The sequence below is a fragment of the Canis lupus genome, chromosome 13 (assembly GCF_048164855.1).
Source record: "Canis lupus baileyi chromosome 13, mCanLup2.hap1, whole genome shotgun sequence".
In the NCBI taxonomy this organism is placed as follows: domain Eukaryota; kingdom Metazoa; phylum Chordata; class Mammalia; order Carnivora; family Canidae; genus Canis; species Canis lupus.
The window spans coordinates 9,546,512-9,570,363 of record NC_132850.1 but is presented as its reverse complement, the minus strand read 5'-3'; the positions used below and the strand labels follow the sequence as shown (position 1 = coordinate 9,570,363).

General features: G+C 41.8%; 1 protein-coding gene and 1 long non-coding RNA gene across 5 annotated transcripts in view; both read right to left on the bottom strand.

The window, feature by feature from the left end:
- C13H16orf87 (chromosome 13 C16orf87 homolog) overlaps positions 1–503 on the bottom strand; it is a 29,244-nt gene extending 28,741 nt beyond the window's left edge. Inside the window, exon 1 of one of the 4 annotated variants that reach the window (XR_012005434.1) lies at positions 305–503. Coding sequence is in view for 2 of the 4 variants with exons in the window: in XM_072772048.1 (XP_072628149.1) it covers positions 305–370 (66 nt within the window). In the remaining 2 variants the exon portion in view is untranslated. The remainder of the gene's footprint in view (positions 1–304) is intronic. The other 3 variants (XR_012005433.1, XM_072772048.1, XM_072772047.1) reach the window with 3 other exon arrangements.
- A 3,576-nt stretch (positions 504–4,079) lies between these two features.
- LOC140602490 (uncharacterized) overlaps positions 4,080–23,852 on the bottom strand; it is a 28,919-nt gene continuing 9,146 nt past the window's right edge. Inside the window, exons 2-3 of the long non-coding RNA XR_012005431.1 lie at positions 23,159–23,255; positions 4,080–9,527 (exon numbers count right to left, since the gene is read on the bottom strand). This is a non-coding gene — a long non-coding RNA (uncharacterized lncRNA). The remainder of the gene's footprint in view (positions 9,528–23,158; positions 23,256–23,852) is intronic.

The window sequence follows — 23,852 nt, the reverse complement described above, 5'->3', positions numbered from 1 at the left end:
CTCGCGGCCGCCGCCGTCAGGAACGGAAGGAATATGTTCGTGAGGAAAAAAATGTCCAAATTTGGCCAAACTTGAAGGCGCGGCGACCGCGGCCCGTTTGTCACACGGACGCCGCACCCGGCCCGGGAACAAAGCGGCCGCCGGGCTCCCGGGCGGAGGGCGCGGCCGTGCTCGGCCCCGGGCCCGGTCACCGGGCGACCCCCGCGACCCCCGCGGCCCCGCCGCCAGGTGCGCACCGGCCGGACCGCGCCCCCGTGACCCCCCCGGACTCCCGTGCCCCGGGCCGCCCCCGCCCGGCCCCCACCTGCTGGTCGCACTCGGGGCACGACTTGGTGGCCATCTTCACTTTCTTGGCTCGACTCGCAGACATGCTCCCCTCCTGCAGGGCGGCGGCGGCGGCGGCGGCGGCCCGGGCTCCTCCCCTCCGGCCTCCGCGGCCCAGCCTCTACCCGCCGGCTCCCCGCGGCCGGGACCGAGGCTCAGGCGGGGGCGCGCGCGTGCGCGGAGCCTGCGTGCCGGGGGGGGGGGGGGGGGGGGTGGAGGGGGCGGGGCGCGGCGTGGGCCTGCGCAGCCACGCCCCCTCCCGGCCGGCGGACGGCGCGGGGGCGGGGCCTGGGCGGGGCGCGGCCGGAACGAGCGTCGGGCTGGACCAACGAACGCGCGAGGGGGGCGGGGCGCGGCGCTGGGCTCGCCCCGGGGGCGGGGCCTAGCGACGGGGTGGGCGGGTCGGCGCGGAGCGCAGGTGGGGCCTGGCCTGGAAGCGCGGAGGTGAGCCGCTCGGGCCGACTGGATGCGCGGACACCTGCCCGGGCTCGGCGCTGAGACCTGGGTCCGCCGGGAAGTCCGTACTCACTAGGCGAGTGTGGCCCGTGGCCGGACTAGATTACAGCAGAGCTGGGCTGCTGACGGCAGTAAATTGGTGGACTGTTTGGAATTTTATATCAAAATGTACAATCCTCTTGGCCTTTGACCTAGCCTTATCACCTAGCACCTCTGTCCCTACGAATCGGTGGAAGAGGTATTTTCCACCTGTACTCAAATCCATTTGTGCAAAGATGCACTCATCCAGCGCCTCAGCCCCTAAGAATCACTGGAAAAAGGGGATCCCTGGGTGGCGCAGCGGTTTGGCGCCTGCCTTTGGCCCAGGGCGCGATCCTGGAGACCCGGAATCGAATCCCACATCGGGCTCCCGGTGCATGGAGCCTGCTTCTCCCTCTGTCTGTGTCTCTGCCTCTCTCTCTAACTATCATAAATAAATAAAAATTTAAAAAAATAAAAAAAAAAAGAATCACTGGAAAAGGTATTTTCCACCTGTACTCAAATCCATTTGTGCAAAGATGCTGCACTCACCTAGCACCCCTGCCCCTAAGAATCACTGGAAAAGTTATTTTCCACCTGTACTCAAATCCATTTGTGCAAAGATGCTGCACTTTGTGGCACTGCTTCTCGGAGCAAAATCAGAAACAGCCCAGGTGTCCCAACAACAAACTGCTTGAGCAAATTAAGGCGTGCATACAATATCGCTGCAGAGCGATGTGAAGGGATACAGTGATCCCCCACATGGTGTTCATTGGAAAACCTTAAGATTGCGCAAAAATATGAGAATATATTTGTACTTGCATATGCATTAAGACACTGGAGACAAGGAACTGCGGGACAAGGACAGGAGGGAGACTTATTTTTCATTCCATATCCTATTGTAGTATTTGATTTTTCTACCACGTCAACCTAGTGTGGCCTTTCACCCATAAAGGGAAAGGATTTGAACGCGACTGTCGAAGTACCAAGTAAGCCAGGTGACCCGCTGTTGAGGGAATTAGTCCTAGAAAGCTTTCTGGAAAAGTCACCGAAGCTGAATCCCCAAGGATGTCAAGGGGAGGTCTCATCAAAAGTGAAGACCTACCAGGCAGACGGCACCACGTGGTCAGCAATTTGGTGTTGGGGGAACGCCAGGTCCAGGGCAAAGAGTTAAGGCTGGGGAGGTGGGCCATATCCAGTTATGCAGGGTCTTTGCTACCACGGGGAGAAGTTCAGATTTCATCCTGAGGGCAATGGGGCTATAAGGGTTTTAGGTTGGGGAGTAATAGGATTCGATTTGAATTTGAGAATGATTGGTCTAGCAAGATGCCCCAGGTATCAGACATGAGGAAAGAAAGGTCAGTGAAGGAGAGGGGAAGAGATTAAAAAATATATATATGGAGGCCATAACGTAAGGCCTCATAGTAAAACTTGAGGATCAGAGATATTTTCAGGATGACTCTGAAGTTTCTACTGCAAGGACCGGAGGAAGAGGAGTAGCCGTGGAACATGGTGCTACCATTTTCTGAGAATGACATAGGGCACAAATCAGAAATCGGAGCCCTGCAATCCAGGCCCTGAGTTTTCTGAGAGTTTTATTTGAGTAGGTCCTTTTTCTGGAAATCTCCTCAAAAGGCCACTTGGCTGGGGTTGGCGATAAGGGAGAGGTCTTTAACTTATTAACATTTACTAGGTACCCACCATGTGCTGGATTTTGAGGTCTAGAAGGGGTATGATCTTGGGAACCAAAAACTCCCTGCACGCCTGGGTGGCTCAGTGGTTAAGGAGACTGAGAGTTGGCTGACGAACCCCACCTGGGTTCCCCCCTTCTCTCTGGCTGCCTTCTAGCTAACAGGGCTCGTGTGGCATTATCTCTGGCCAATGACATATAAACCAGGCTGCTGGGTGGGATTTTTCGGAAGGGTTCTGAGTTCCTGGTAAAAATGAACAGATTCATGTCCTTTGCCTTTCACACTGTTCCTTACTCTCTGTGGAGCATGAACGTGAGACCCTGAAGGTACAGAAGCCACCTTCTGACATGAGACCAGGAGGAGGTTATCTATTGTTTTTTTTTTTGAGGTTATCTATTGTTATGTAACAAATGACTTCACAACTTGGTGGCTTAAAACAACAAACATTTATTACCTCGGTTTCTGTGGGCCAGGAATCCAGGTGTGGTTCTGCAATCTCCTCTGATGCTCAGCTAGGGGGGAATCTCTTTCTAAGCTCACTCTGGATCGTCGGCAGGCCTCTCTGTCCCTCATCACCTAGTCTCTTAACAACATGGCAACTGTGGGGGGCCTCACAATATGGCATTTTGGCTTTCCCCAGAAAAAAGAATGAGAATGAATGTGCATGACAGAAGCCACATTCTTTTTATAACTTAATCTCAGGGGCACCCGGGTGGCTCAGCGGGTGAGCGTCTGCCTTCGGCCCAGGGCGTGACCCCGGGATCCTGGGATCGAGTCCCATGTTGGGTTCCCTGCGTGGAGCCTGCTTCTCCCTCTGCCTGTGTCTCTGCCTGTGTCTCTGGGTCTCTCATGAATAAATAAAATCTTAAAAAAAATTTTATGGCTTACTCTCAGAAGTGGCATCCCATTACTTCTGTTTTCTATTAGATGCTAGGGCCGCCTAAGTGGCTCAGGCAGCTGAGCAACCAACTCTTGAGAATGGCTTAGGTCACGATCTCAGGGTTCTGGGATCGAGCTCCGGGTTCCAGCTCCATGCTCAGTGGGGAGTCTGCTTGAACATTTCCGTCTCTCTCTCCCTCTGCCCCTACTCACCCCCTTGCATGCACACACGAGCTCTCTCTCTCTCAAATAAATTAATCTTACTTAAAAAAAAAAAAAAAAAAAAAAAGCTAGTCACTAAATCCAGCCCACACTCAATGAGAGGAGAGCACACAAGGGCAAGAATACCAAGAGGCAGGCTGCCTACCTCAGATGCCACGCATGGAACCATGATCAATCCACTAAGGATGAACAAAAAGCTGGAAAGCACCTGGGACTTACTGCATCGTTAAGTACCTACAGTCATGGCCTGTCTCCCTAGATTCCTTATAATGTAAAAGAGGGAAAACAGCTCAAAATGAGATACAGCCCCACCCCCACGAGAATAGATAAAAATACCATCAGATGTTAGTGAAGTGGGGGCGTATGAAATGGTGTAATCACTTTGGAAAAAGGCCTAGGAAAACTAAATATACACATAGCCTGTGACCCAGTATTTCCAATCTTAGGTATCCGTCCAAGAGAAATGAAAATATATGTCCACAAAAAGACTTGTGCAAGAATATTCATAATAGCTTTATTTATAATAGGCTCAAACTGTGGGGAAAAAACACACAAATGTATCAAATAGGTAAACAGATAAATTATTATATTCATTTAATGGAATACTAATCAGCTTTTAAAAGGAATAAAATGTTGATACAGCACAATGAATTAATTTCAAGAACATTATGCTTAGTAGAAGAAGTCTTACACAAAAGAGCACACACTGTACAATTCCATTTATGTTAGTTCTAGAACAGGCAAAACGATTCCATGGTACAAAAAAATCAGAGCAGTGTTTGCTTCCAGCAGGTAAGAGTAGGGATAAAATGAAAAGGCATGAGAGAACTTTCTGGGCTAATAGTAATAGTCTGCACCTTCAGAGAGGTTTGTGTTACACAAATGTTTGCATTTATCAAAACATACAGTCAAGATTTGGGCATTCATCAGATTTAAATTTATAAGAACAAGAACTGTAAGCCAACACGGAACTCTAGGTAATGACATGGCTGCTGAAGCGCTTAGGGTGAAATGAGCTAATATCTGCTACTTTGTATTGAAATGCACTTAAAAAAAAGGATAGCTAGGGGAGTAGGGAAGTGATAAAGTCTAGTAAAATGTCAATGGTACGCTTTAGGCGGTTGGCATACAGGTGTTAACTGTAAAATTCAGGTATTTTTTATGTTTGAAAATTTCAATAAATTACAGTAAAGAAAACCTACTTAGGTTTTCAATTATTTGCTATCAACATATTCCTGACTTATACTGATACCAAAACAAGGGCTTTCTACAAAGTGGATGAGACTGGCTCTAACACTCATTCATTCATTTAACAAACATTTACTAGGTACCCACCATGTGCTGGATTTTGCGGTCTTGAGGGGGTATGATCTTGGGAATCAAAAACTCCCTGCACGCCTGGGTGGCTCAGTGGTTCAGCATCTGCCTTCAGCTCAGGTTGTGACCCGAGGGTCCCGGGATCGAGTCCCCCACTGGGCTCCCCGCAGGGAGCCTGCTTCTCCCTCTGCCTGTGTCTCTCATGAATAAATAAATAAAATCTATAAAAAATCTCTGCTATTGTGAATTTTATAATCTAGCAGAGAAGATGACACATACGATCACACAAACATGTAACAACTGTGATCACAGCTATGAAGGAACCATATTGGGGCCCTAAGGCCCCTGACAAGGGGACCTGACCTATAGTGGGGTGGGGTAATCACGTAAGACATCCTGCAGGAAATGTGCGTGATGGGGAGAGCTCTAACGAGGTGAAGAGCCGTGGTAGCACGGACGGAGTAGTTGGGGTCAAAGGAAGTGAATGGAGGCTACTGTGGCCAAAGCACCAACAGAAAGAGGAAGAGAGCTCACCATCCTGACAGGTCCCCGAAGGGTCTGTTTTCCCCTGGCTTCTCTCCCACTTCGCCCTAGGTCTGTCGTGCGGGGGCTGTAGATGCTCTAGGCTCACTGTAAGCAAGGAGACCAGGCAGGAGCTTCTTTAGTAACAGCCACTATGGACATAATAAACGAAACATCAAACCATTTTCTTAAATGTTTTTCTTTGTTGTTGTTGTTTTTAAGTAAACCCTCCACAACACGGGGCTCTAACCTGTGACCCCCAGATCAAGAGTTGCATGTTTCACTAAGCCAGGTGCCCTCCAACGTCACTTCTTACTCCCCTGTAATCAGGACCCAAGCTACCTCAGGGATGGGGAGATGGGACGTAGCAACCTCCACCTCCACTCCTTCCCTTCTTTTGACAACCAACCAAGGAAGTTTCGAAAGCTTTCTTTTCTGGGAAAGGAAAATAAGAGCAGTAGGACACTTGGCAGCCTTTTGTGTGTATAAAATTTCTCATTTTTCGGGGATCCCTGGGTGGCTGAGCGGTTTAGCACCTGCCTTTGGCCCAGGGCGCGATCCTGGAGTCCCGGGATCGAGTCCTGTGTCGGGTTCCCGGCATGGAGCCTGCTTCTTCCTCCTCCTGTGTCTCTGCCTCTCTCTCTCTCTATGTCTATCATAAATAAATAAATAAATCTTAAAAATTTTTTTTCTCATTTTTCTTGGAAATCTAATATAGCTCCTAAATAGTTATGAATTTTAAGCTATAGTTTCTACTTTTCCAAAGCAATGGAGCAATGATCATCATGATTCCATGTTGATGCTGTTGACAACATTTATATTTCATATTTTCGAAAAGGAATGATTTTTAAAAAGATACAAATAGCTGCCATGGGGCGCCTGGCTGGCTCAGACAGTGGAGTGAGCAACTCTTGATCTCAGGTTGTTAATTCAAGGCCCGTGTTGGGTGTAGAGATTACTTAAAAGTAAAATCTTAGGGACGCCTGGGTGGCTCAGTGGTTAAGCATCTGCCTTCAGCCCAGGGCGTGATCCTGGAGACCCAAGATCGAGTCCCATGTCAGGCTCCCTGCATGCAGCCTGCTTCTCCCTCTGCCTGTCTGTCTGTGTGTCTCATGAATAAGGAAAATTGTTAAAAAAAAAAAAAAAGAGAAAAATCATTAAAAAAAAAAGTCAAAGTAAAGACAAAGAAAATGAGAAGTCTCGTCTTTGTCCTGAAAGGGAGCTTTTCTTTGGTTCCTGTGGGACCAATGATACACTGGGGCGGGGGGCACTTACTGCAGAAAAGCCACAGGCTCAGAGTGACTGAACAAGTTAGCCTCCTTACAGCTGCGTACCTCTGGACGGTCCAGGCAATGCACCAGCCTTCACTGAGACTGAACTCAGCCATGTGGCTGGCCCCGCACACAGAGGGGCCTCCAAGGTGTCCCCTACACCTGACTTTGCCTTTTCTGCTTCTACTTTTCATGGTATTAAATAATATTTATTGGGCAGCTACTCTGTGCCTGTGCTTTATATGAACTGTCCCTCTTCCTCCCCAAGCCCTGCAAGGTGGTTTCATGAACTTTATCTTAGTTAAGTAAAGGAAGGCTCGGGGAGTGGGGTATCAGTCAGCAATCTTTCTTTTGCTAACATGGAAAGCCAAGCTCTGCAAAAACGGCTTACGCAGAAAGGGTAATGACTGCCTCACATGAACCAAATGCACTAATGGTTCGGGCCCAGCTCGGTCACAGGAGCCACAGGATCTGCCGTTCTCGCTGCAGCTCAAGTCTGCCCCCTTGTTGGGCCTGGTGAGGGGGACTGCTGGGAGAGCTCACGGCCCGTAGCTGCTCCTTTCCCTGTCCTGCCACAGGTCACTGCTGCTTCTTGGAAGAAACCACCCATCAGGCTGACCCGGGCCATCCACTGACTGCGTCAGGCCAGCACGCCGTCCGGCCCTGGGAGTCTGACAGGGGTCTGCAAACTGCGGGAAGGGTGGGTGGTCATGAGGCAGCTCCTCCCCACCGGGACAGACCAGGGAACTCAGGCCACTGCCCCTCTCTGGGGCCATCCCGGGCCTTTCTCCCGGTCCTTCCCGCACGTCTGGTTGTAGCCTCGTTCCCGTATAATCGGAGCTCAGTGTCGGCCCTCGCTCTCGGGAGGAGGCAGCCGTCGGGCAGGAGCCGCAGAAACACTGCTGAGAGTCCCTGACGACCCGGGGACAGGGCAGGAAGGCGAGCAGATGACCCTGAGCAGGCCGGGTGGCCAGGCCCTCTGCTCACGAAGCCCACGTCGCAGCACCAGGCTGCCTCCGTCCAAAGGAAGGGACGTCTCTTCAGACACGCATCCCATGGTCTTTCATTCTTCAGCCACAGTCAATTCTGCTTTAGGACATTTCCGTCCATCTTTCCCTTCGTTCCTCCCCCGGGTCTCTCCCTCCAGTTAAGATCCATCCAGGACGTCCTTGGCGCCCTGAGCTCCTAGGATTCCTCGGCCCTCCTTCACAGGACAGCCATCGCGGATGGTCAGGAGGAGAGGAGCGGGAAGAGGAGCATCCCAGGGTCTCTACCCCAACCTAATCCCCGGATGCCATGAGGAATATCTGCCAGCGAGCTACAGAATCATAAAGAGGCCACTAATTATGGTCTCTGGTAGGTCACTGACATTAAAAAAAAAAACAATCAGCGTGGGAACCACATGAAAGAAGGGACCGGCTCCAGGAGACAGAACAGGGATCATCCTCCAAAAGCACCACTGTGCCCCGTCTCCTGTGTACACGGCTTTTGGTATTAGAGACATGCTTTCATTTCTTTACTCAAAAAGTATTTTCCGAGAGCCTGAGAGCTTTTGATGAAGTTGCCCGTCTCCCTGAAGCCCGCTACAGCCCCCTACCCAGATCTTTGCATGGCTGAGCCCTAAGCATCGTTCACACACACATACACTCTGGGTAGATCCTCATTCCTCCAGGGAAGAAGCCCGAAACTCAGGGGCAGCTCGTAATTTTCCAGAACCTTAGGTACCTGTAGGTCTTCACGTTCCGCCAGAGTCTGGGAAGCTATTAAATTGAGAAATATGAAAGTGGCTTTACGTAAAAATGAAAATGTTGTATTTTTCAGAAAAAGAAGTTTTTATTTGAGCAAAATACGCAGTTAGCATTCACTACTTTCCCCCAATGATAAATTTCTCCAAATATTACATATTTATAAAATTCAGCATTGTTAAAATTTATTCAAATCCTTCAATTACTGTTGTCTATTGGAGAATGTTCTGTTTCTTGGAGTTCCAAATGGTAAAAGAGGTGGTAATGTTGAAAAAAGGTCAGGTGAGTGTGATGGATTTGGCAAAAGTCCTTGGGCCAATGCAGTTACTCCCTTTGGTGGTCTGGGGTTTCAGTGGTCAAATGATGGAAAAGTACAGGTCCCTCCATACCTGCTCACCAATGCAGCGCTTTTAGACCCATTTTTGACAAATAGTTTCAACTTCTTGACAAAAAGATGCTACTATTAGTTTTGTCTGAGTCAAAAGCAATGAAATACTCTCTTGGCGGACCACCATAGAGTTACCAGAACCTTTTTTTGATTACAGTGATGGTTTTAACACGTTTGGAAACTACATCAACATCCAACCATTGTCCAGACCACTATCATTTTTTTTTGTCAAAGCTTAAGATTTCTCCAAAATAGGTCTCTGCTCTTTCAAATCCCAAGGTAAGAACACACCTGTAATCATCTCCGTTTATGATCATCTGTCAGTTGGTGTTACCTACCCACTTGTCCAACTTTTTCACCTTTCCTATTGCAGCCAGGTGTCGAGAAATTGTTGTAGCAGAAACTCCTAAGTCTGCCGCAAGGCCTCGAATTGCTGTTTTGGGGTTAGCTTCCACCATGGCTCTCAGTTGATCTTCATTTAAAACAGATTTGGGTCTCCCTCGAGGCTCATTTTTCAGACTCAGATCTCCAGAACGAAATTTTTCAAACCACCACCGGATAGTCCCCTCACTAACAGAGCCTTTTCCAAAGACAGAATTGATGTTTCTACTTGCTGTGGCTGCACTATGTCCTAGTTTAAATTCATATAAAAATAGTATTCGCAAATCTTTCAAAGACGGGGCACTGTTCACTTCTGTGGAGGAAACAAACAATAAAGACTCAGCCATCAAAGGACATAATATCATCAGGAATACTACACAACGCAACTGAAAATAGACCTAACATTAAGTTAATCAATCATGGTCAAGCTTTGACTTGTCAAATCGCAGCAATTTCATCTGGAGGATGCATGTTTTTATCGCTGTTCTCCTGCCAACAGCTTCCAGCAGGCAGATGACTGTAAGTAGGAATAAATTTCCAGTAATCTGATAAGCACTGCCATAAAAGAAATGCTTTTGAACTAAAATAGGAGTTGTGCTCTTACGTCTAGGAACTTAATGCCTGCCACACGATATTTCCAGTGCTATCAGATTAAGGTCTCAGATCCATTTAATGCTTGGGGGAAAAAATCCTCCCATAATGGGTTGATAAATAATTGCTTCCAATGTTTTCTGACAAAAGTATTTGTAGATCTTCCTCTTCCCTGCTTCATATGATCTGAATGACTGCCACTTCACAAGTTCTTTATGTTTTCTAGATCCTTATTTACTATGGAATTTTTCTTATTTTGCTTATTTCACTTTCTTGGGCTTCATAGTTAATTTTGGTGTAAATGAATAAAAATGATATTTCAGATATATGAAAGAACTGTTTTCCATTCTCCCCTGGTAGTCACGTATTCTAAACGGTACTAGGGTCCACTGGCCACTAGAGTTTTTAAAACTAAGACCATAACATACACATGCCCTAAACCTACCAAAGGGGTAGAGAAAGAAAAAAAAAGAGGGGGAGAGAGAGATTGATTCAGCAGAATTCAAATCTAGACAATGTTTGGGAGAAATCTTGGGGTATGAAGAGGGGGATTCTTCTTTTCAGCAGCTTTAATTCCAGTCCCTTACAAGTACATATTCCTCCAATAGTAACTTTTCTCCCTTTTTCATCCCCTATGCTTCCAAGATGGCAAAGTGGAAAGGGAAAAGGTTTCTATTCCTTTCTACCATCACTTGAGTTCTAAATTATTTCAAATAAGTTGATGTCTTCCATTACAAAAGCAGAAAAAAATTCTGACCTCAATCACAATATACTGTTACCAAAAAACAAAAATACATATGCAACTGTAAGATAAGTATCTGGAAAGTGAGTAGCTTTATTTTAGACCCTAATACCCTGAGAGCAATTATCCTATTGTTCATAAATGGAATAGGAATAGGGGAAAGAGGTTTCCCATCAATATAGTAGATTTAATTAATGCAAGAAGCCACCTCTTCCATTTCAAACGTGCTAGTTGAGATATAAGTGAAAATCAAAACTTGTTTTAGTACAAAGCTAAGTCCAAAAGCAAAAGAGAATTTCCCAAATGCAAGAAAGTGAGAAAAGCTAAAAACACAAACAAACAAACAAACAAAAAAACCCCCACAGTGGTGAAGGGACACATGAATAGAATTCGTATCTCAAACTACAAATAATGGAACAATCTGAAAGAGACATTATAAGACAAGTTAAAAAAAGACATTTTAAATCATGCCTTTAATGTTCAAAGAGAAAACAGAAATAGATTTCAATAAACAAGAACAGATTATTGTAGAAAAAAAAAAAAAACTCCCACATACTTGTCACATCTCCTTCGTTTCCTCTAATCTCTGAGAATGCCTTGGTCTTCCCTTATTTTCCATGACCTTGACCTTATCAAATAAGGATTTATCAAATAACAAATCCTACGTTTGTTCATTACTGCTGGGGTGTCATACCTTTTAGTCATTCTCAGTGGACACAGCTAGGAAATACATGCATAGTAACCCACCCATACCTTGTCTGGGTATGGCTGATGTTTCCTGATGACTGGACTAAGGTTATACATTTTTGGTAAGAATACACAGACATGACGTATCCTTTCTAGTGCATGGTATCATGGGTTTCAAGATGTGCATACGCTTTATTATTGTGATGTTCACCTTGATCACCGACTAAGATAAATTCTGGCAAGTTTCATCCTAGTAAAATTATCTTTCCCTTTGTGATTAATGACGATCCTGGGGGACATACTTTGAATCTACCTACATTTTACTTATCCTCAAATTTTCACTAATTTTACAATCAATTGGCGGATCTTGTCTGCAACAATTATTACTGTTTTGTTAATTCTTATTTTCTATTTCCCTCAATCCATCCATCCTTCCACAGGTATTAACTGGAATTCTACTATAAGTGAGAAATGTTCATTTCCCATTTTATATCTGTATCAGTATGCACTCACGGATATTTACTTTATTATTCTATGGAATATAATCCAATCATTTCATTATTTCTTTTGCTCAAAGTGCTCCAGCTTTGTCCATTTGAACCATCTTCTTCTTCTTCCTTCCTTCTTCTTCTTCTTCTTCCTTTCTTCTTTCTCCTTTTTCTCCTTTTTCTTTCTCCTTTTTCCCTTCCCCTTCCCCTCCTCCTCCTCCTCCTTCTCCTTCTTCTAGTACTTTGTTATTACCTGGCACACATCAAGCACCTTTAGTATTTTCTGTGTCAGTCCTGGAATCAACCACTTCTCCAAGAAGTGGAGAATCATACTTAGAAATAAAAACCTGAATCCTACGTTTGTTCATTACTGCTGGGGTGTCATACCTTTTAGTCATTCTCAGTGGACACAGCTAGGAAATACATGCATAGTAACCCACCCATATACTGATATTTCGGATTCCAAACTGACCCAACAGAGTTCATTTTAGCCTTCTCCTTTCTGTATTTGTGAGAAACCCAGTTTTTGTTGTCTAAAACATATTTACTGATTTGTTCAGTTTAAGTGCACACATATGGCAATTTTGGAATTGCTCATTTATGCCCCTGTGACAAATATATTTACTGACTACATTACAGCATTAATCTGCAGTTCTTTTTTATCTTCACCATTACAGCATCCAATCAAGAGGTTATTTTCCAAAACAACTTGGAATAAAGTTTTCTTCCCCATCCCCTTTAATGTCACTCCTTCCTCATTCCTGATACACCGTTCTCATCTCCCCACTGTTTTGCACCCCTTTCCCACCTACCCCCCCGCAGGTTACCAATCACATCACTTTAGTTTCCAGTTTATCCTCCCAGTATTGATTTTACGCAAATGACTGATACACTTGAACTGTCTTGTATCTCCTTTTTTTAAAAAATATTCATAATTTTCTGAGTCTTTTAAAAATTTTTTTTATTTATTCATGAGAGACAGAGAGGCAGAGACACAGGCAGAGGGAGAAGCAGGCCCCACACAGGGAGCCTGATGTGGGACTCGATCCCGGGACCCCAGGACCATGCCCTGAGCCAAAGGCAGGTGTTCCTATCTCCTTCTTTCTTAAACAAAAGTTCATACTATAGATACTCCTGTGCTTTACCTTTGTCGCTTAACAGTATATTATCTGAGAAACACTCTATATCAGTCAATACAAATCATTCTCATCCTTTTTTTTTTTTTTATAGTTCCATTACTCCACTAAATGGATATACCATAGTTTAATCACTTTGCTTTGTGTGGGCATTTAGACTGTTTCCAATACTTTGCAATTAATTGCATTACATTGCTGTAGTGAATTTTTTGTGCATATGTATTTTTGTATCGTTGGAGGTATATCTTAATGGTAAAAACCCAGAAATGGTCTTGCTGGGTCAAAAAGTAAATCAATACATACGTAGTATTTTTAGATATTGCCAAATTTCCCTTTGGAAGGGTTATGAAAATTCATATTCGCACCAGCGATGTAGGAGTGCCCATTTCTCCACAGCTTTACCAACAAAGTATACTGTCATATTTAAAAATTTTTGCTCTTGGTAGGTATTATTTTAATTTGCATTTCTCTAATTATGAGTGAACCTGAACTTTTTTCATATATTTCAGGACATTACTATGTCTTATTTTTTTGTGTGAGTTGTCTCTTCATATCTGATTCCCATTTTTATATCAGGTTTTTGGAACTTTGTCCCTGAAATATGTTGTTTTGAAACCGTAAGTCTCACAACCACTATTTATTGCCAAGGTGAACTCTGATCTTCTGAGGGACTTATCAATAGGATTTCTGGTAGCAAGTATGAGCACCAGAGGGAGCACCCAAGGGCCTCCAAACCTTTTGGACTCACTGAGATGGGGATCAATGACCCCCAGCAGGGTTTGGTCATATTGGATGAAGACATCTTAGCTCCTGCTTAGAAGCCTCATCCACGTATTTCTGGACCCCAGAGCTTTGAAGAATTGTACTAATCTGGGCCATGTGACCACTATCCTTCACACAGACTCAGAGGTCTACTCCAGGAAATCATTCCTTGCCCAGAACCAGAACAGGTTCTAGTAGCTTGCACTGCAGTGTGCACTGCGGGATCATCTCCGGGGGCTGCCCATTCACCTGTATAAGATTGTTGCCCTGTCTGCAGTGCACCACACCTGGGGCCATCATTTTGTGTCTAAGGACCAGAATGCAGTGGGCCCTTGGGCTGCATGGCCGACAATGTAGACAAGAGACCTTCACCACGTGGTGTCACAACCAGAAAAGCTTTTATCCCTCATATGTTCTTTAAAGATTTATTTATTTATTTATTTATTTATTTATTTATTTATTTATTTATTTATTTACATAGATAGAGAGCATGAGCAGGGGGAGGGGCAAAAGGAGAGGGAGAAGCAGACTCCTCACTGAGCAGGGAGCCCGATGTGGGGTTGGATCCCAGGACCCTGAGATCATGACCTAAGCCTAAGGCAGACGTGTAACCAACTGAGCCCCCCAGGTGCCCCTTGTCCCTCAGATTTTAAGAGCTGTTTAAATATAAAATATATTGTCCTTTTTATGTAGTATATATTGTGAATATTTTCTCCCAGTTTCTCTTTGACAAACTTTTATTTATGGCTTTTTTTTTTGTTTCCAAGAATTTAGTGAAATTTATCTATCTTTTCCTTTTAATGCCTCTGTATTTTAAGTTACAGTTAGCAAGCCTTTTTCTACACCAAAATTACAGAGGAATTAACTCATGTGAGTGGTGGATATAAAGATGGCTCTTTTAATAATAGTGCAGGGACAAGTGGGTAGCTATTTAGGAAATGCTAAAAGTGGATCATTCACTGTTCCATGAAAAAAAAGTAGATCACTTTTCAAAAAAGTTTCCAAAAACTTTCCAAAGTTCAGCAAAGTTGTAGGGGACAAGAGCAAAAATCAGTTCTGCTTTTATACACCAGTGATGAATAATCTGAAGAGAAAACTAGGAAAGCAATTCCATTTCTAACAGCTATCAAAAATAATAAAAATACTTAGGAATATGTATAACCAAGGAAGTAAGACTTTTATGCTGAAAACAGTGCTGAAAAAATTAAACAAGATCTAAATAAATGAAAACGCAATCATATTCATAGGCAAGAAGACTTAACATTGTTAAGATGTCGATATTAGCCAAAGCAATCTAAAGATTCAACATAATCCTATCAAAAGTCCAACAGCCTTTTTTTCCACACGGAATTGCAAAGGGCCCTGAATAAGCAAAATAATCCTGAAAAAAAAAAAAAAAAGTTAGAGAAATCACACTTCCTAACTTTGAAACTTACTACAAAGCCACAATGATTAAAATAATATGGTATGGGCATAAGAACAAACATAAAGACCAATGGAATAGAAATCCCAGAAATAAACCCTCACACATATTGTTAATTGATTTTCAACAATGGTGTCAAGACCATTTAGTGGGAAAGGATGGTTTCTCAACAAATAGTACTGGGGAAACTATATCCACATGCAAAAGAATGAAGTTGGACCGTAACCCACACCACATACAAAAATTGGTTAAAAAAATGGATCAGAGACCTATAGATAAAAACTAAAATTACAAAAGTCTTAAAGAGAACATTGAGGAAAATCTTCATGGCACTGGAATTTGGCAATGATGTAATGAATATGACAACAAAAGTAAAAAAATAGGTAAACTACACTACATTAAAATTTAAAACTTCTAAAAAAAGAAATTTAAAACTTCTGTGCAAAAGAAATAATTAATAGTGAAAAGGCAACCTACAGAATGGAATATTTAAAAACCGCCTATCTGATAAGGGGTAAATATCCAGAATATATAAAGAACTCCTGGGATCCCTGGGTGGCGCAGCGGTTTGGCGCCTGCCTTTGGCCCAGGGCGCGGTCCTGGATATCGGGGATCGAATCCCACGTCAGGCTCCCAGTGCATGGAGCCTGCTTCTCCCTCTGCCTGTGTCTCTGCCTCTCTCTCTCTCTCTCACTGTGTGCCTATCATAAATAAATAAAAGTTTAAAAAAAAAGAACTCCTACAACTCAACAACAAAATACAAATAGCCTAATTTTAAAATGAACAAAAGGACTTCAATATTTCTCCAATGAAAAATATACACATGGACAACAAGGATTTGAAAAGATGCTCAACATCATTAATCATTAGGGAAATGCAAATCAAAACCACAATGAGACATCAACTCACACCCATTAGGATGGCTACTAACAAGAGAAAATAACAAGTGTTAGCAAAGATACAGCAAAACTGGAATCCTTGGGCACAACTGGTAGGAATGGAAAATGGTGGAAGCCTCTATGGAAAACCACCATGCTGGTTTCTCAAAAAATTAAAAACAGGATTACCATATGATCCAATAATTCTACTTCTGGGAATATATCCAAAAGATCTGAAAACAGAGTCTCAAAGAGGTATTTATACACCTACATTCATAGCATCATTATTCACAATGGTCTAAAAAGTGGAAACAACCCAAGTGCCCATCAGCCAATAAATGCATAAACAAAACATAGTAATTGCATACAACAGACTATTATTCATCCTTGAAAAGAAAGGAAATTCTGACACATGCTATAACATACACGAACCATGAAGACATGATGCTAAGTAAAATAACCTGGTCATAAAAAAAAAAAAATACCGTACGATTCCACTTAAATGATGTACCTAGAATAGTCATATTCCGAGACAGAAACAGAGGTTAGCAGGAATGAGAGTTGTTTAAGGCTATAGAATTTCAGTTTTAGGAGGCGAAAAAGTTCTGGAGACTGACAGCACAAAGACGTGAATCTACTTAACACTACTGAACTATATACCTGAAAATAGTTAAGATGGTAAATTTTATATTTTTGTATTTTACCACAATTAATAAAAACCAAAAAAAAATTAGATAAGTTTGACCTTATCAAAATTAAGAATTTTGTGCATCAAAGAACACTATCCAGAAAGTGAAAAGACAACCCACAGAATGGCAAAAAATACTTACAAATCATATTTCTGGTAAGGGATTAATACTGAAAATACATAATGAACTTCTACAGCTTACCAACCAACCAAAACAATGCAGTTAAAGATGGGCAAAGGAGTTGAATAGACATTTCTCCAAAGAAGATATACAAAATGGGGGCCCTTGGGTGGCTCAGCAGTTGAGTGTCTGCTTTCGGCTCAGGTCATGATCCCGGAGTCTCGGGATCAAGTCCTGTATGGTTCTCCCTGCATGGGGTCTGCTTCTCCCTCTGCCTGTGTCTCTGCCTCTCTCTCTGTGTCTCTCATGAATAAACAAATAAAATCTTAAAAAAAAAAAAAAGATATACAGATGCCTATAAGAAAATGAAAAGATGCTTAACATGGTGTTTAGGGAAATGCATATCAAAACCCAGTAAGGTAAACAATTCACAACTACTTGGATGGTGATAATAATAAGAAAAAAACATTGGGGGCACCTACATGGCTCAGTCCATTACGCATCTGACTCTTGATTTCCGCTCAGGTCATGATCTCAGGGTTGTGAGATGGAGCCCCTCATCTGGCTCCCCACTGGGCATGGAGCCTGTTTCAGATTCTCTCTCTGCCCCCCCAACCTCCCCTCACCCCTGTTCATGCACTTTCCTTCTCTCCAAAAAAAAGGGGGGAGGGGGAAGTCAACAAATTTTGGTAAGAATATGAATTATTGGAACCCCTGTAACAGCACAACCAGTATGGAAAACAGTTTGGGATTTCCTCAAAAGGTTAAACACAGAACTACCATATGACCCAGCAATTCTACTCCGAGGTACCTATCCAAAAGAACTGAAACCAGGGATTTGAACAGGTATCTAGACACCAATGTTCGTTACATCCTGTTGCCCATCAGAAGACTGAATTTAAAAATGTGGTATATACATAAAATGGTAATTATTCAGACATAAAAGGTAATGAAATTTTGATAAATGCTACAAATGGATAGACCTTGAAAATATTATGCTTCTTAAAATAAGCCAGACACAAAAGGACAAATATATGATTCCACTTTTATATGAGGGGCCCAGAATAGGCACATTTTCAGAGATACAAAGCAGAGGTTGCCAGGGAATGCGGGGAGGTGTACAGGGGCAGGGCAGTGGGGAAGAGGAAGAGATTGTTCAGTGGGTACAGAGTTATGTCCAGGATGGTAAAAAAATTTTTAAGTAAAATACCAGTGATGGATACATAGTATTGTGAATGTTTTTAATGCCACTGAATTGTACACTTATTAATGGTTAAAATGATAAATATGTTACACATATTTTACCCCAATAAAAAAAAAGAAAAGGTCCATTTTACCCTAGTGATCTATGTTAGTATGTTAGTTAGTATGTCATATACTAGCTTCCCATATGAATTTGGGTCTAATTCTGCACTTTTTATTCTTTTCCACTGTTCTATTTGTTCCTGCCAATGCCACAAGGTTTTAATTATACAGGATTCATTGTGTGTGTGTATGTGTGTGTGTACATATATATATAATATATACATATATATTCTTTTAATTAAGCAAGCTCTGCGTACAATGTGGGGTTTGAACTCATGACCCTGAAATCAAGAGTTGCATGCTCCACAAATTGAGAGCACCCCAGAGGCTTTATAATAAATTTCATTTTTTTCATAATATATTTTAATAGCTGATAGGGTTATTCAACCCTTACAATTTCTCTTTTTAAATATTTTCCTGGATATTTCTAAATCAATTTTATTGGGACACCTGAGTGGCACAGTCAGTTAAGCATCTTGGTTTTGGTGCAGGTTATGCCCTCAGGATCCTAAAATTGAGCCCTGAGTCTGCTCTGTGCTCAGATTGAGATTGAGATTCTCTCTCCCTCTCCTTCTGCCCCTCCTGCTCCTGCTCTCTTTCTCTCTCAAATAAACAAACCTTTAAAAATAATATAACCAGTGTTATTGGGCTAGAACTCACATCCTGTACAATTTACCCATTTAAAATACAAATGGTGGTTTTTAGTACACTTGCCAGATTGTGAATCCAATTTTAGGACATTTCTCCACATCCAAAAGAAACTCTGTACCCATTAACAGTTGTCTCCTATTCTCCCCCCTCCCTTTACCAGCCCTAAACCGTTAATCTATTTACAATCTATAAATTTGTCTATGTGGACATTTTCTATAATTGCAACCATAAAATATGTGATCTTTTGTGACTGGTTTCTTTCACATAGCACATTTTCAGGAGTGATTCATCCTGTAGCACATATCAATACTTCCTTTCTTTTTACTGTCAAATAATGTTCCATCGTATGGATATATGACATTTGTTTATCATCAGTTGATGGATATCAGGACTGTTTCCACTTTTTAGCTATTATGACTAATGCTGCTAATAACATTCACATATAAATGTTTGTGCCCACTTCTGTCTTCAACTCTCTTGAGTTTATACCTAAGAGTGGAATCGCTAGATCATATTATAACTATATTTAACCATTTGAGAAACTGGCAGATGGTTTTCAAAGTGTCTGCGTTGTTTTACATTCCTAACAGCAGGGATACGGATTTCAACTTTTCCATTTCCTCACCAATAATTGTTATTTTCTCTTATTACTGCATCTTAGTGATCTCATGATTTTGATTTACATTTCTCTAATGACTAATAATGTTGAACATCTTTTAGTGTACTTATTGGCCATTTATAGATTTTTTTTGGACAAATTCCATTCATATCCTCTGCCCATTTTTAAAAATAGGTTATTTCTCTTTTTACTATTGAGGAGTAAGAGTTCTTTGTATATTAGGGATAGAAGTCCTTATCAGATATATGATTTGCAAAAAGTTTTTCCCATTTTGTGAGTTGTCTTTCTGCTTTCTTGACAATATCTGCAGCAAAATAAAAAAAGTTTTAAACTTTGCATAGCCCTATATACGTATGTGTGTACGTACGTCATTTGAGCTTTGGGTGTCATATTTAAGAAAACATTGCCTAACCCAAAGTAACTACGATTTACTGTTTTCATCTAGGAGTTTTATAGCTTTGCTAGCTCTTATAGTTAGATTTATGAATTTTTAAAGATTTTATAAAAAATGTATTAGAGATACAGAATCAGAGAGAGAGAGAGCAAACAAACCAGGGAGGAAGAGGGAGAGGGACAAGCAGACTCCACGCTGAGCCTGATACAGGGTTTGATCTCACAACCCTGAGATCATGACCTGAGTTGAAATCAAGAGCTGGATGCTTAACCAACTGAGCCACCCAGGCGCCCCGTATTTTTAATTAATTTTTATGTATGTCGTGAGGTAGGGTCCCAACTTCATTCTTTTGCATATCCAGCATCATATCCCAATACCATTTGTTGAAAAGACTATTATTTCCCATTTAATTTCCTTAGGACCTTTACTAAAAGTCAACTGACAATTATTCTGGGTATTTTTGCATGTTTGTATTTCCACATGAACCCTAAAATCCACTTGTCAAACTCAATGAAACAACTTGTTAGGATTTTTATTAAAATTGCATTGATTTAATAAATTAACTTGGGAGGATTAACATCTTTAGGATGTTGAATCATCATATTCAAGAGCAAGGGATGTTTTACCATTTCCTTAAATCTGCTTTAGTGTCTTTTAGGAGTGTTTTATTTTATTTTATTATTATTTTTTTTAATGTGTGAAACTTCAGAGAAGTTTTTTTTTTTTGTATATTTTTTCATTGGAGCTTGATTTGTCAACATATAGTATAACACCCAGTGCTCAGCCCGTCAAGTGCCCCCTTCAGTGCCCATCACCCAGTCACTCCACCCCCCGCCCACCTCCCCTTCCACTACCCCTTGTTCGTTTCTCAGTTAGGAATCTCTCATGTTTTGTCACCTTCACTGGTATTTCCCACTGATATTTCCCCCTTTCCTCTATAATCCCTTTCACTACTTTTTATATTCTCCGTATGAATTAAATCATATAATGATTGTCCTTCTTCATTTGACTTACTTCACTCAGCATAATACCCTCCAGTTCCATCTATGTCGAAGCAAATGGTGGGTATTTGTCATTTCTGATGGCTGAGCCATACTCCATTGTATACAAAGACCACAGCTTCCTTATCCATCATCTGTCAGTGGACACCGAGGCTCTTTCCACAGTTTGGCTTTTAGGAGTATTTTAAATTTGTTTTATGCCTTTCTTAATAAATTTATTCCTAAACATTTAATCCTTCATGTCGCTATTGTAAATGGGCTTTTCTCTTACATTATGTCCAGTTTAAGCTATTTCTATATATGAAAGCTGATTTTTGTATGTTAATTTTAAATCTTGATCCTTCCCTGAATTCTTTTACTGTAGGAGTTAGTTTTATCATTGATTCTCTGGAGTCCAGTTACACTATGATCTGCAAATAGATACTGTTCTACTTGTTCTTTTTTTTTTTTTTTACTGTCTTTTTACTGTCTTTACTGTCTTTTTACTGTCTTTACTGTCTTTTTTTTAAGATTTTATTTATTCATGAGAGACACAGAGAGGGGAGCGGGCAGAGATAGAAGCAGGCTCCATGCAGGAAACCTGACATGGGACTTGATCCCGGGTCTCCAGGATCACGCCCTGGGCTGAAGGTGGCACTAAACTGCTGAGCCACCCGGACTGCCCTCTACTTATTCTTTACCCACTTTTATGTCTCTTATTTATTTCTCTTATTTGTCTTGGCTAATTTACCTCTAACATAATGCTGAACGATAGTGAAGATAGTGAGGATGCTTGCCTTGTTCCTGACATGAATGAAAATTCCTGTAGTGTTTCCCCATTTATATAAGATACTAGGGATGCCTGGGTAGCTCAGTGGCTGAGCATCTGTCTTTGGTTCAGGTCATGATCCCGGGGTCCTGGGATCGAGTCCCACGTTGGGCTCCCTGCATGGAGCCTGTTTCTCCCCCTGCTTGTGTCTCTGCCTCTCTCTTTGTGTCTCTCATGAATGAATGAATGAATAGATAAGAACTAGCTTTAATGCTAAGATATATACTTCATCAAATTAAAAAAGTATTCTTCAAATCCTATTTTCTTGAGTTTCTCTATCATGGATGGGTACTTAATTTTGTCAAAGGTTTTCTCAGTATCTACAGAGATCTTATTATTTTTTCTTTATATTTATTAACATGGTATATGATACTAATAGGTTTTCTTATATTGTACCAATCCTGCATTCCTGGAATAAATCCTGCCTTAGAATTTCTGCCTCTGTTTTTCTCTCTGCCTAGAATTTGCTTTCCCTAGTTTTCATGTCTAGCCCCTTCATCTATTCAGACCTTATAAAATATCTCCTCCTCAGAGATGCATTCCCTGGACCACTCAATCAAGAGTAGCCTTCCAGTTAACCTCTAGGGCAGTACCCTATTTTAATTTCCTACCTAGCACTTATCATGAGCTGGTATTTTCCCCACATATCCCATATGTATATTCCTATGTGCACACCTTCAACCACTATGACGGTACTAAAGCTGTCTTAGAAGTAGATTACTGTATGCCCAAGATACATAGTACCTGGCATATGTTAGGCACTCAATAATTGTTTGTAATAAATCTTCTACCATTTTGGATTCACTACTGTTACGTGATTTTATTACAGGAAAAAACTAGGAGTAACAAAAACCCACCTCTGAATACACTTATGGTATAAATCTAGATTTCTCAACTTTAAAGAGAAAGCTAAAAACTCAAACAAGGGGATGCCTGGGTGGCTCAGCAGTTTAGCGCCTGCATTTGGCTCAAGGCATGATCCTGGAGTCCTGGGATCGAGTCCCGCATCGGGCTTCCTGCGTGGAGCCTGCTTCTCCCTCTGCCTGTGTCTCTGCCTCTCTCTCTGTGTCTCTCAGGAATAAATATATAAAATCTTTAAAAAAAATAAAAACTCAAACAAAATTGAAGTGCACATTTTTTTAGATAGTCTAAATCAGTGAATCAAAAAAAATTACTAGTACTTTAAAAAACTGTAATACCGTGGCTCAGCGGTTTAGTGCTGCCTTCAGCCCACGGTGTGATCCTGGAGACCCGGGATCAAGACCCACGTCAGGCTCCCTGCATGGAGCCTGCTTCTTTCTCTGCCTGTGTCTCTGCCTCTCTCTGTATGTGTCTCTCATGAATAAATAAATAAAATCTTAAAAAAAAAACTGTAATATTAAAATCAGGGTTCTCTTTCTTCCAACTAACATTATCTAATTAAAATATTATTAATAAAGGACTTAACATTTAAATTGGATAAAGAAAAAAAATCAATGTAAATGACTAATTGTACCTAATAGAAACCAAAGACATACTTCAATAGACTTTAGTATTACAATTCTCCCAGCCAAAAAGAAAAAAAAAACCTCACAAAAATTAATTTTAACTTTATATAATGGAAACCATAAAAGACAGAAAAGTGATAAACTCTCTCAATTTCTCAATTACCTGTAAAAGGTGATGATTTCTCTGAGTGTTTTACTATTAGAAGTTTCCTATTAATAAATACGTAACCACAGGGACAAGATTTACATGCAACAGGAACCTGGAGGGGGGAAAAAAGGAAAAAAAAAATGTTACTATTTTACTATTTACTGAACTTCTAAAGTGTTTATGTGGTCTCTTCAACTCATCAATAAATTACTTGAAGGTAGAGATTATTTTAATTTAATCTCCACATCTTGGGCAGCCCTGGTGGCGCAGCGGTTTGGCGCCGCCTGCGGCCTGGGGTGTGATCCTGGAGACCCGGGGTCGAGTCCCACGTCGGGCTCCCTGCATGGAGCCTGCTTCTCCCTCTGCCTGTGTCTCTGCCTCTCTCTCTATGAATAAATAAATAAAATCTTAAAAAAAAAAACTCCACATCTTCATAAAAACGATTTGAGATAGGAAATCATACCCCTCCCACTCTCCTAGTCCTTTACAGCGCCATGCATATGCTAAATATTTAATAACACTAATGTAAGCGGCTACAGGAAGTATGTCAAGTAAAAAACTATTTCCTAAAATGTCAGTCTCAGAATAGTTACAATGTGGGTTAGACTAGAAAAAAGGTTAGGAAATTATTACATTAATCCCAGGATGAGAGGCTGTTGTCCTGTTCTGGGATGCTGGCAGGGGAATGCATCCCCCCCCGCCCCCCAAA